The sequence below is a fragment of the Terrapene carolina genome, unplaced genomic scaffold (genome assembly GCF_002925995.2).
Source record: "Terrapene carolina triunguis isolate 2854851 unplaced genomic scaffold, T_m_triunguis-2.0 Scaffold192, whole genome shotgun sequence".
Taxonomy (NCBI): domain Eukaryota; kingdom Metazoa; phylum Chordata; order Testudines; family Emydidae; genus Terrapene; species Terrapene triunguis.
The window spans coordinates 8,468,835-8,483,377 of record NW_020664543.1 but is presented as its reverse complement, the minus strand read 5'-3'; the positions used below and the strand labels follow the sequence as shown (position 1 = coordinate 8,483,377).

Below are 14,543 nucleotides of genomic sequence, written 5' to 3'. Positions count from 1 at the left end.
ATCACAGTGACCAAGAGGATTTCTGGAGACTTGGATATGTGTGCCTATCCCTTATCAGTGACACATCCTTGCTCCTAAATACAACTGTTAGACATGGTGCTGTTTATCCTCCTGTGAGGCATGAAGTGATTGTCAAATGTGAAGAGCTATAGGCCATCTGTGATATGGAAAGTAGAGATAAACAGGTGCCACTGAACATGCTACAGAGAAATGCTACATTTTCACAAATGAGAAACTCTAGGACATGAACAAAAACTGCCGCCCCATCATAAAAAACATTTAGAAAAATTTTGCAACTCAGCATTTATTCTGAACTCCAACTGCAGTGGAATCCCTGACAGCTAAGGGTACAGTTCCCATCTGGTCAGCTTCACGCAGCAGCCTCCCATACCAGAGGCCCATTATTCTTGGGAACATGAGGAGCCATTGGGTGGTCAGAGGCATAAAACCTCTAATGTGATCTGGAGTTTCACCGGAATAAAGGTTCAGTATTTCTCCCCCGCCCCAAAAGAAGCGGAGGGAGAATCTCCTGGATGGAGCCTGACATACTCTTTTGAGGCACTACACAGCTAGCAATTCAGGGAAGACTAGCTTCAAGTTATGTGCATGTATAACTTCCAGTAGTCCACATTCCTGCTGTACCCCCACTTTAGTGGTTTGATAAAATACCAAAATAATTAATTAAATAGTTACTAGTGAAGTTCTAGTTCTACTGTGGTGCTCAGAAATCTGTACAATATCATCATAATCAACATTAAATGATGAAACTGCCTATAAGTTAGACAATCACTCCCTCTACTGGCTCTATAGGGTCACAATCCTTTCTAAGCCACTGTAAAAAATGAGCTGGGGAAGACCCTCTGATACATCCTCTGCAAGGGAAGGAGAGTGCCACACCTTCTTGAATGGCAAGATAGAGCCCCTCAGAGAAGGTATCAGACAGTCTCATATTGCATGATCTTACCCAAACAATCCTTGAGATATGACTTCTATATATTCACATTAAGGCTTCATAATACAAAAAAGAATTCTTCTTTGAATGGCCTTATTTCCTCTAATGATTTACCTTATGTGAATAATAATAATAAACACTCTCCTGCTGCAGTGCTCTAATGCACTGCAGACCAATATGAATAGAATTCAAGTATTTTTTTAAAAAGTAAAAACCGCTCTCTTAAAATTCAAACAAAACCTTTTGAAGAGACTGAATACAAAAAATTCAGATCTATGTTTTCAGAAGTGATTAGTGATTTTAGGTGCCCAATTTGAGACACCTTAAAAAGCCCCAATATACAGAGGGCAGGTGCTCAACACTCAGAAAAATCAGGCCCCTTTGAACTGTCTCAAGTTGGGCAACCAAAAATTGATCCACTAAGAACACTAGTCACTTTTGAAAATTTAGGCCTACGTGAATGCAAAGTATCTATGGTTCTCTTTTCTGCAAACACACATAGGCAAAACTGAAATGCCATATACAGGGTCCAACCCTGAAACCACAAATTCCAGGACGCAGGCCCCTAAGTATACCAAGTCTGCTATCATCATACAGTTAGAAATAATTCTGAAGGCAAATTGTCTTTAGTTTCCTCAGTTACTAATATAAAACGTCTCTACAATTCAGATGAATGTGAGTTGACTGTTTCACATTATGTTTCTAAACAAGGAAACAAATGCCAATTTATGCAGAATTTCCCCTCTCTGCTTTCTGCTGGTGAAATTAAAGATGGCATTGGGAACCAGATATCACAGGTCTGAACAGCTGAGACCAACTCTTTTTGTAATCAGCATGCTCCAAACTTCAGTGATGTTTTAACAATTGATTAAATTAAGCTAAGGAAACAATTCAATCAGATTACTGAGAGAAAGGATGTTCTCTTCTACTCAGGGTGACTGGTTTGTTAGTATATATATATAAAAAAAAAAAAAGATAGCCGCCCCCGCCCCCACCCACGTCATGGTACAATTTAGTCATCAAGTTGTCTGTGGCCTAACCTTGATGAAGATACAGTAACACCACAGCACATCTTATCAAGTTATGGTTATATTAACACAACTACTGTTTAAATTAAAAAGCTGCTTTCTCTGTCAAGGTCCGTAATTGCTCAAATGATGAAAGCCACATGAGCAGAATGTCTGTTTCTTGAAGTCAAGCATTAGTGGAAATTTGTTGTTTGTGAGGCTCTGAAAGAGTTCTTCAAATATTGTACATCACTGCATTTTTAAGACCCAAATCGACTTCGTGAAGTGGCCTCGAACAGCATAAAACCACAACATTTCATTCAAAACTGCAATTTTGATTGAGAAAGTTGTCTAAATTACCTTTATGCTAAGGAACTTACTGACAAGTAAGTTCACATTGCTTATGCAAAAATAAAAATATTTTCCAATGATTGTTGTCATATTCACATATATCCCCTTAAAAATTAGGGCCAAAAGAGAATTAAACTAAGATTACTGCAGTGGTTCCATGTTTATTACAAGAATTAATAAAATGCAGGAACTAAAACATCACGTAATTAGACAACGTGACTGCAATTACAAGGATTATGAATCCTACCATAAACACTTGTCTGCTATAAACTAGTCTGTAAACTAGAAACCGAAAGGATTAGTTTTACTGAATGGTAGTGTTGTCGTAAATACAAAAGTAAACCAAAACACACAGCAATCTCATAAAACCTGTCTCCTGACTTTTAAATGCGATACATTTATTACAAAGATAAGAACATAGAACTGAAGTACTAAGTCAGAACTGGCAGTCCAAACAGATTCTTAATTCAAACAAGCACTTCCAGAATAAAAATTTTTAGAAACCAATTTAAAAAGTTGGTGAATCTCACTATCAGTGAATCTGTCTACAAAATCTTAGAATAAATAAAGCTTAATATACTGGAGCAGTTAATGCAGTTTTATTGGTTTTTAACCAAGGTTGGGTGTAATATGTATTTTTGTATTCTGTTCAGTTATTTCTGTTAAAAGTCACAGTAATGCTGATGGGTTTTGTATACTAACAGCTTTCAGCTTCCAGACATGGGCATCATTTCAGAAAAATTTTGATGGTGGGAGAAAGAGGGCAAAATTGTGTCAGCATATAGAATATTATATTATATTCTGAAAAGTTGGCGGGAGATTAGAAGACATAATGGAACATATACACCTGTGAAATGTCGGGGGGGGGGAGGAGGAGGGAAACCAAGGTCACGGGGGGCAATTCCCCTCCCCCGCCCTTGCTCTACAGCAGGGGTAGGCAACCTATGGCACATGTGCCAAAGGCAGCACGCGAGCTGATTTTCAGTGGCACTCACACTGCCCGGGTCCTGGCCACCAGTCCAGAGGGCTCTGCATTTTAATTTAATTTTAAATGAAGCTTCTTAAACATTTTTAAAACCTTATTTACTTTACATACAACAATACTTTAGTTATATATTATAGACTTATAGAAAGAGACCACCTAAAAACGTTAAAATGTATTACTGGCACGCGAAACCTTAAATCAGAGTGAATAAATGAAGACTCGCACACCACTTCTGAAAGGCTGCCGACCCCTGCTCTACAGTAAATGATGCCCTTGCTTGCACATACTGGGGATAAACCTGCCACTTGTGGAGACCAGTATCAGCAGAGTGCAATTTTCATTGCACAAAATATAAAGCTTATTGGCAATCTACTTTTATGAGAGTTCTTTGCATCTTTACTGGAGAGTACAGGCAAACATCTGCCACTAGACTGGATAGCTAGGTCACAACATGTTTTGCAGTCTAATTCTTCCCTAATTTACATGTGCATCCCACATTGAAATCAATGGAATTACAAAAGGAGTAATTCAAGATAGGACTACTAGAGATCCAAGTATACAGTCTGCATTCTACATGTGGAATAGAATTGATGACAAAAGTAAAGAACAGATTTTTTAAATACACAAAAACAGTTCAGTGAAAAATGTCAGAAGTTTATGCAAAACAAAACTAAACTATTTTGCTCACACTTCTGATAGGGACATTAGAGCTTATAGGCCTTCCCGTGTCCTTCGTTGATTTGAGAAAACAGAATTTTTAGTGTCATTCATAAAGTGTGTGTATGGCATTAACCAACTGATAAGTGTTACAATTTTCAGTGAGTGTCAATCATTGCAAAACTTGGTCTGACATCATAGAGTTTGCACTAAGTTAATTCGATTAATATATCAGACTCTCAGCCCTTTAAGAAGATGATGCAAGATGATCTTGTATATTGCACCCAAGCACTTCAGACAGTAACTATCAGGTATGAAATTGATGAAACAACTTTACATAGAAGTTAGGCAAAGAAATATGGAAGAGTTGAATAGAGGAGTCTATCAGATGTTAAAAAGTTCTGACTTTACATCATTTTTATGTGGAGCCAAGGAATCCTAGCCTAGAGACAGAGTTAGTTATTTCCCAAGCTTACAAATAGAATCTGCATCAACTTAGTCAACTGGCAAAAATGCTTTTTCAAAGATCCTAATCCTTTTGATGAAGGGAGAGCTTGTTGGATATTCTGTTTTTTTCCAAATGCTTAAGCTACACCTTCACCAGTTATCTTACTGCACTGGAACAAAACTTATCTTCAAGCTCAAATTAAAAAATGACGGGTCTTGGTTAAATAAACAGCTATTTACTCTGAGACCAAGGAGATGCACTCAGTTGTGTATGCTCACATCGTGACTTTCATGTTTCCTAGAATAGAACAGGTGTATTGACTTTCGGCAAATCCCTGAAGCACAGTCCGCAACTTGAGAGCACCCCAAATCTCATATCAGAAGGTAAACATAAATGTTTCTAAGATCTTGCCTGAACATGAAGTTATACCACTTTAACTCTACTAATAGAATTCAAAAGTGGTAGAACTGCCCTAGTGTGGATGCAGTTATATTGGTACAAAAAGTACTGGTATACACTGGTATAGCTTATTTATGTAAATTTAGTGGTATAAGCTATACATCAGAATAACTGCATCCATACTAGGGGCGGTTGTACTGATTTAATTATTTTGGTGAAAAAAGTCACACCTCTAACCAAAATAGTTAAACTGGTACAAAACCGGTGTGTAGACAGGACCTAAAGTTCTGCTGGGCAGACTGTGATGATCTGGATATGATGTTAAGTAAGTAAAATGCAGCTAAGCACAGCAACACTACCACAGGTCTCCAGCTCCGGTGAGCCATCGTCACCTGATCTTTGCAAACAAATGAGAGGAACCAAGATTTAAAAAAGACAGAAAATACCCACCCTGGTCAGGAATTCATCAGCTAGTTTAGTACTGAAAATTTCCCCTAAGAAGCACTGGAGAACAGACCTGGTGGCTTATGCATGAGTGTGTGTATGTTTTACCATCCTTGTGTTCTGAGAAAATATCATTGTTGTTATCTTTATTTAATATGTTTATTCCTGGTAAGGGACACTGGTGGAAAAGTCGGTTGGTCAGGAGTATTTCCCTAAAGTTCTACTTAATGGAAACTACTTAGTACTTTATTTTCATCCCATGACGTCAGTGTACTTCAAACATTACGTAAGCCTTTAATGCTTTTGTGAGGGATTATACTTGTTTCACAGATTGAGAAACTGAGCATAGAGCATGTACACAACTTTCCTAAGGCACACAGCAAGTCAGCAGGAGAGCCTGAAATAGAACCTAGTCACATGTTCTAATCTACCCTGCCAGCGGATCTAATTTTCATTAGTCTTGAGCAAAATTATCTTTGGGGCTATTAATTTGACTGAACACCTGTGCACTTTCTCGAGTACAGAAGCAAGAAGCTGGATACAATCCTGCTCTACCGTTTGAATACACTCTGTTGAGAAGTTTGTAGAAATAAATGGAGTTTAACCTTTTGCTGACTCAGTCTCTGTGACTTAGAGGCTCTATAATGTTCTCCAAAGTCCCCACAACTGAGGCAATTTAAAATCCATGCTGACTCACGCTATGATTAGTCGGGGTATGGTTAGGATCCAGACATAGGTTACTGAATGCCAGCTGGAGCAAGTTCTTATTCTGACATCTTTGCTGCTCAACTATCTGAAAGATGGGAAAATGGCTTTAAAGAGTGACTAAGTTATGAAGCAGATGTGGAGGGATGGTAAACAACAGGCTCCCTCAAGAAAGCATTTCCCCATAGACCAATTAGAGCCTTCTAAACTCTGGGTCAAATAAGCCCTTGTAGATCAGCTAGATCCTTCAAAAACATTTCCAACAAGTCACCATCAAAATTAAAACAGGGAAGAGAAGATGTGGAATTTAAAAAGAAAAGGTTTGCTAAAGGAGACAGCTGAAAATCATGCCCAATGGCTACAATCAAAATCTAGTTCCTATCTAACAAACTGTTTCATCTATCAGATGAGATTTCTATGTTAATGGGGGGGGGAGGCACGAGAGGGGGAAGACCTACCTGCCCCCTCTCTTTAAGTGTACATCAAATACTTCTAAAAACAGACAGACTTCTTTCAAGCTATAACACGGTCAATCTTTGAACTTTTTTCAAAAAAGGACGTTTAAGCTATTCTTCATCTGAGTGGACTGACAAAAGATCCTGCATCTTTATGAAAATACCAAGGTGACAAAAGTCACAGCCATGACAAATGCCTTGCTTTGGGGATACGTTATGCCAGAAAGAACCCAGACTGAATTTCAGCTCCCAGGGATTGCAGTAAGAAAATCATCACTTCACAAGTTATCACCTTTGACATTGAAAGACCAACACAAAACCCCACAATGCTATTTTTAAGAAGTCTCTTTTCAGAGCTGAGCCAATGTGTGTTTTCTGGTTTATTAGTTATAGTATTTTGCTGAATCATTGTTTACATAGAGCAAGGCTGCAGCTCTTGAACAGAAGTCAGATCTGGGTTCGCTATAGTACAGACAATTCTTCTCTGGGCATGAAGAAAAGATGCTGGATCCTTTACTACTTTGTACTTCCTCAAATTTTACTTTACTTTTATAATTCTGTGAATTTAGTGGTTTTCAGTTGGGAAGAGGATATCATTTCCTTAAATTCATCCTGCTGCTCACCTATAAAAGTTATAACATTGGTGCCAGGCACTCAGTACCTTGCACAGCCAAACCTCTAGGGCCTTCATTTAGCACTCCTCCCTCAAGCAAAACTCATACTGAAATTCAAGGGCCAAATTCTGCTCTCAGCAGTTCCACAGGGTAGAACTGGAAAAAGAGGGAAGTCGGCTTTTCATCAGAATAAGTTTTGCTAAAGAGAACCCTCAAAGTGGGCTGCTTTTCCCAAGTTTACCAGATCCCAGCCTCCTACACCAGTCTACATCTTCTATACAACTTTTCAGGCATACAGCATATTTGGAGTGCTAAAGACACTTTATAATCACTGCAATCTGAACGTCAACAGCTTTACAAATCCGTTCTTAATAATGGTATGGTAGCCAAATGAAAAATAAGAGAGGGGCACCTAGATAGTTTAAGCCGAGATCTTGTGCTTTGTTTAGAAAAAGGTTTTGCCAAACATAAGAGAAACCGTTGTGGGGTGGTTCGGTTTGTATTTTCTTAATATTTCAGTAGAAACAGTTTAGGTTGCAGACACTAGGGAACATTTATATCTATCTATTGTAGTAGTGAACAATAACAGGAAATGAGAAATAAAAATGGAGTATAAGCACAAGTGAAGCTAATTATGTGTCCAAATTGAATGAAACGGAAAAATTAAACAAGTCACAAGTAGTAAAGTGTAACTACATGGTTAGTTTCAAAAATTTAAAGGTTATCAGTAACACTGGGTAAAGTGTTTTTAAAATAAATGGTTTATAACTTGACAGTGTCCTTTTAATTCTGCAATAGACGCAAAACATAATGAATATCCTTTTTACCATCAAGCTAAAAAATTCCTGTTCAAACCAAGTGGTCATTACCTTTGTGATCAACAGAAGGTTTGAAGGCTTGAAGGATCTTTGGCACCGCTACTCCCATGTCAAGTTCAGTTAGAGCTAGCTCATTCATGAAATATGGCAGCTGGAAGAAAGGAGAGAATACAAAAATCAACTATAAAGAGACCAGGTGTTCTGTGATATTTGGAAGGCGGTTAAAGTATATTACATTTGAGAAAACGTTTAGCTGAGTTACCAATTGAAGGACACACAAATGACGATTACATGCAGAAATTTAAATTCTAGGATTTAGCATTCCTTTATTTGAAAATGATATTTTAGAGGATGCCTTGGTTTATAAACTCTGAGCCAATGCATTTTTAATATTTCCATTCTAATCAGTTGTGTGCACCCAATCAAGAATACAAATTTCAACCTACAGCAATAGGTTGATACATTGTCAAACACTTGTATCCCACATTTGACTGATAAATGAACTGTATTCTCTATTGGTCAAAACAAACAAAAGGTGTAGACCAAGAATGAAGTGTAGATACTTGGCAGTTTGCCAGACTTAAAATGATCCGTTTTTTTGTTTTTTGTTTTTAAACATGTTATCCAACTGCAGTTACACACTTTTTAGTGGAGAAATTCTGCAGTTAGGCTGATATTTTAAAATAATAAGACCATCACTACTATTATCCACAGCAAACTCTGCCTGGGGTCTATGCCTGTTATCCTACATCATGCTACTAGTACTAGATCCTGCGTGTGCACAAACATACAAAATAGGGATTTAGAACGAAAGCATATGAATGATAATCATATATACATTATTAAGATATAAATATATATTTATAACACTATATGCAAAGGTACTTTCATTCTGAATCCCAGTGTTTACCTATATAATTTCAAACACATACATGTCCTAAACTGTGTTATACATGGTGAAGAAACCCTCATTTTTCTATTCTTGTTGCTGGAGGCTCATACATTCCTTAACTCGCACTGCCCTGTGCTATGCTGCTCATCGGTCACAGTACACATGCTTTGCCTCTCTGCCTCCATCCTCGATGTTCCTTGCCTAAGTGAAGAGATTAGACAAATTGCTAAACAGCTGTTTTATTTACTAGGGGAAAGTAGTAATTTCAAGGAAAATGCTGTAGGTGAGAAAGTACATTATGAACACACTCAAGCAGTCCGTAATTAGAAATTATTTAGGGCTTGTCTACACTACCGCTAAAGTTGATGTAACTTACGTTGCTCAGGGGAGTGAAAAAGCCACCCTCCTGAGCCACATAAGTTACATCGACTTAAAGCACTTCTACACTGTGCTAAGTCGGCAAGAGAGCGTCTCCTGCCAACACAGCTTCCGCCTCTCATTTATGTGGAGTAATTACATTGACAGGAGAGCGCTCTCCCGTCGACAAAGCGCATCTTCACCACATGTTCTACATGGGTGCAGCTGCATTGATGCAGCTGCGCTGATGTAGCACGGTAATGAAGACAAGCCCTATGCTGATGTGACTGAGTCTCTTGCAGCACTGTTCCCAACCAGGATAATGCTGCCTTTTCTAATTTTGCCCAAGACACAGCAATTCCCCCTCTATCACTGCATGGATTAATACCAAATGTAGGCAAGGGGAACTTCTGCTGGGTTTAGATTGGTGCAATCACTGACAGCATTACAGAGTTCAAAGCTGGCAGATGCATTATTTTCTGTAATAACATTCCTGCTGAGATTCCTGGAGGAATTAAGGGGAGAAGTGTGGGAGGGAAATGAAAAAGGCAGCAATTTAGCCAACCAAATTAAGGGAAAGTTCCTAACATCAAGATGCTCAGCAGGGATGAGACTGTTCTAAGCTGGTTGCACAGTAATCAGACTGCTCTAAAGGTCATATAATAAAGTACTGCAGCTTGCAAGAGGAAGAGGGTTAAATGGGCTGTTTGACATAAGGTGAGGACAGCCTTGAACAAGAACACCATGAGCACAAATTTGAAGACTACAATAACCTCAGCAATTCAAGGCACCGGGACCCAACAGGGAGGCAACTAAGAGCCCAACATCTTCCCATTCTCCACTGATACGTGGCCACTATTTGGGGGAGTCACATGGTAATGCCATTGCTTGGGGCCCTCACCATGCAGACTGAGCACTTTACAGACTATGTAGTCATTGCTGAACAAGGTAAAACATTTGAAATATTAAAGGCTAGACTATGGCATCTAGGAGTGTTTCAGGGCCACACGGCCAGGAGCAGCTTGGGAAGATATTGTGCCACATTCAGACTCTTTCCCTCATGGAAAAAATTATTTCCAAGACTTTAGAGGAAACCCACATGTCACCTATGAAGTCCAGAAGCAGCATAGAAGATTTATCGCGCGTTTCCCCCACTTTACTTTTACAGTGATGTGAAAGAAAGCTGAGAAGTGATGGCTTATTTGAACCTTGAGTCAGTGGATGGAGCCCACTGAAACAAAAGGCCCACCCCCCAAAAAAAAAATAAGAGTGGGCCCACAGACCCCAGGACTTAATAGAGGACAAAGAATGAACAAGGGGCAGTTCACAGGGTCAAAACAAGGGACCAAAAGAGAGAGACCAAGCAAAGAACTGCAGCCAACACCCACTGCTCAGAGGAATCATCTGGACTCCACTTAGAGGAACTCTGCCTGGATGTGTGAATGGCTGAGGGACCAGACATAGGCCCCAAAATCAGAGACCACCACCCTGAAGAGTGAAGCCCACCTGCTGAGACCACCTAGGGTACCTGTTGTGGGGGGTAGGGTTTTTGTGCTGTGGACAACTCCCAACAAGAGACGGCAGTGACACCATAAACGCATTCCCCACAGGACACCAAACCATCAGAGGGGCTAACTTTGTTACTAGCAGACTGAATTTGCACTGACTGCCAAGGAGGTGAAAGGCCCAGAACAGCAGAAGGGCAGCAAATGAGAGAAAATATATTGTATACCTTTGCCTGTAATAGCAGCGAATATTTATAACAGAGTAGTGCCCTATACATTTATGGTGTTTATCAGCATTTCCCCTCTCTCCCTCCCCATTCCAATTTTTTGCACTCAAACTCTTCTCAAGATGTTTGAATAGCTTGCTTCAGTGGCTGTGGAAACAGCCCTGGGTAGAATTAGTTTATTGCTTACTTCCAGTAGTACAAGGCGCACTCTCACACAGCTGGTTTTGGCAGCTAAATTCCAGTGCTGGTGACAGCAGGTCCACTCCTTCCTTTGTGTTTAGGAACAGACTGATAAACACCCCCACCACCCCCCGAGTTGTTGGACAAACCTGTGATTAGCTGCTGCTATTTGGAAGAGTTTGAGAATGCAAGGGGCAGACCACGAAAGTCAGTCAAAACCCTCTCTCCTTTTCTTTTTTGAGCTTGTGCATTAGATAGCACAATTATACCCCTTTACCACTACTCTCACAGAGAATCCTTGTTTGTAATGGATTTCTGAATTTAAAGTGTGCTCATATGGGCACAATTACAGCTACCTGGTCCCCACCCCTTCCTGTTGTCAATATACCATTTCTAAAAGCAGTTTGCATTTCACTGAAATCCTGAATCCTCATCGGGGGTTCCTGTTCAGATGTGCCGGTGAGTAGAGAAACAATACACTAGAGCACAATGGGTTTGCAACATTAGCCTTAGAGATTTGCTGGTCAGGCAAGCTTAAAATGTTATAATACTACTGCTTAATGCTAATACAGTAATACTTTTCACCTCTCTCAGAGGACCTCTATGTGTTTTGCAAACATCCATGAATTCAGCCTCCACACCCCTATGAAGCAAACAATTACTACTATCTACATTTTGCAATCAGATTAAGTGACGTGGCCAAGATGCCACCGTGAAATCAGTGGCAGAGCAGGATTACATCTAACTACTCCTTTTGTCATTAACAGGGCTCAAGACACTATTTCAAAGTACAAGATATTTCAAAAAAGTATTTTTAAATAAATTCTTTTTATAAATCATGTAACTAAACTTAAAAAAATATCCTTTTTTATGTTGGAGTCCCCAAGGAGAGATACCTTTATTTTGCTGAGTTTCATTTGGATCTTCTTGGACACAAGATCAGACCAGTACTTTTCTCCTAAGAAATCCCAAAATATTCTTCCAAGCAAAGCATTTACCCATGCCTCATGTTCCTCTTCTTCAGCTACCGTATGGATATCTGGCAACTGGCAACACAAACATATCATTCAGTTATGGAGCACAGCTTAGACAATCTAGTCATACTGCCTAAAGAAACATTTCCCTCTAGATCTGGTCTACACTGGGAAATTCATACTGTTCGTTAACACATATTAAAATAATGTCTACACTGTTTAACAAGGACTATAATCTTCAAAATCATGTAAACTAATCATGGTTAACCCTCGTGTGTGACTGTTAATGCAATAAAATTTCTCAGTGGAGACCTAAACTAGACAGATTTGGAGTCATTTGCAGCAAAGGATGAAGGTATTCAAGTTATCAGATAGTCACACAGACTACTTTTAATGCTAACAGCAAAACCAACATTTTTCATACTAAAAGATACAAAATTCCACAGCACAGCAGATAAGAATCTGACAAGTGCTTAGGTCTCCTTCCTGCCCAAACCCACTTGCCTTATCAAGTCCAAAAGCAAAGCTAAACATTTTTTTGCTAAGCAAAGCTAAATCAGAAAAAAAGGAATACGAGGAAAATGTGAGATAATAGAAGGGAAAAATCCTTTGTATTCTTCCTCCACTTTATGTCCAAAAGTCCACTAATGGAATGACCAGAGCTATATACAGTTAAAGATGAAGACTGAATCAGTGAGAGAGAGGAAATAGGTTAGGAAATGATTCTTTGCAAAGTTACAGGGGTTCAAGCACAAAAATGCAACATGACCAGACAACATGAAGCAAATCTCCCACATCACTGACGTTTGACTGTATGTCTGAAGAAATTATACGATTTTCTTTCCACTGAGCTGGGAGTTTTGTAGCAATATCTGAATGGATCATGTCTTGATTCATTTGAGAGTAATCTCAAACAAATGAAGACACAATCCATTTGATACGGCAACGTTCTGACTTCAGCTATAAAGGCAGAGCCAACCAAAGCTACATGCCAATACGTACGCACCTCCACTTTCAGATTCAGATGCAGGGAGTCTGAACTCTACATTGAGGAGAGAAAGAATGTATGTGATTTCTCTATAAAAAGTTTAGAACAGGGGAGAGGTACAGGAAAACTTAATTCAAAGACTCCTAAAGCACAGTCTTTCAGCACACTATTATATACATATCTCCTATTATTGTTCATGGGAGAAGTGTGTGCATAAATATTCCTCTCCCCTCCCTCCAAATCTACTCCCAAGAAGCTCAAAGGAACATGGTCAGTCCTTTGACTGAGTACACTTAAAATAAATGCTTGCTCAAAAGGAACTGACCTGTTATTTAGATTGAAAGCTCTTCAGGGCAGAGACCATCTACCACGGTTTCGTATAGTGCCTAGTACAATAGGGCCCTGATTCACAGATAAGGCCAAAAGGGACCATTGTGATCATCTAGTCTGACCTCCAGCATAAAACATAGGTCATAGGACTTGACTGATTCATGTCTGGGGCCCCTAGGTTTTACCATAATACTAATATTGTGAGTAGGGAGCTCCAAATATACATGCAGAATTGTAGTGGAGCCATTAGTGATAGAAATACACCAGTTAAAAGAAACTTCTAGTCAGTAGAACACAGAAGCTAAGTTGCTGTGTCTCAAACGGAATGTATTCATTAATGGAGCTTTGCTCAATGGCTTCCTTGAAGGAAATCATCTTCCCCCACCCCTTCAAAAATGTGTGCATCAACTTTCACACCCAAATTCCAGGATAAGGCTAATGGCTCACTTGAAGGAGATTTTAAAACATTTGGACAGGAGGATAATGGCCATTCTGCGAGATGCCTTAAGCTTACAAAAGGCTGCCCCAGCTGTCAACTGAACTCAATATTTCTTGCTCAAAAACAAATCTCTGATGTGTTTATTGTTACAGACAACTTAATCTTAATGTGCATGTTTAAACTTACAGGAGGAGGAAAGTGACTGCCACATTTCCCAATCAATACTGTTTAGTGATGCATTTCCAAGCTGCTTGTAAAATTAATGCAAAATTAGAAAGCTTTTGGTCTTTTTTTTTTTTTTTTAATTAAAAAATGCAACTGACAAGTACAACTAATAGTTCTTGGATGGTGTATGGACAAAGTTCTTGCTCAGAAATCTCATGAGACTATGTTCTGAATAATGCTCTAAGAAGTTCCTTTTATATAAAAGCCTCATTTGAATTTTATTGTAAGAAAAGCCCCACATTCTAAATTGTCGTGGAACATACATTAGTCAAGCTAGCATTAAGAGTCACTGATGGGACTTTCATTAAATACAATTGATTTTTAAAAGCTAGCTTCTCTGCTTGGAGGTGATGCAGAGTTGATTTTCCTGAGGCAGTGTAGATTGCACATTTCCATGCTACTCTAGAGCTCATTAAAAAGAAACAAGTTTAATAGGGAAAAAACCAGCAGCAGGCAGTATATTTACAGTGATAAACTGAGACACTGATAATATACGTGGCACATGTTTCAGTCTAATAATTCTTTTATGCGCACCAAGAGGATGGTCTTAAAATGCCAATTATAAACAAGATCTGCATAGATTTTGTGCTC

General features: G+C 39.0%; 1 protein-coding gene across 4 annotated transcripts in view; it reads right to left on the bottom strand.

The window, feature by feature from the left end:
• Positions 1-14,543, bottom strand: part of TEX2 (testis expressed 2) — a 114,234-nt gene that overhangs the window by 18,986 nt on the left and 80,705 nt on the right. For all 4 annotated transcript variants that reach the window (XM_024192556.2, XM_026654644.2, XM_024192558.1 and 1 more), the window contains exons 6-7: positions 11,893-12,042; positions 7,887-7,986 (exon numbers count right to left, since the gene is read on the bottom strand). In XM_024192556.2, the coding sequence (XP_024048324.1) occupies positions 7,887-7,986; positions 11,893-12,042 (250 nt within the window). The remainder of the gene's footprint in view (positions 1-7,886; positions 7,987-11,892; positions 12,043-14,543) is intronic.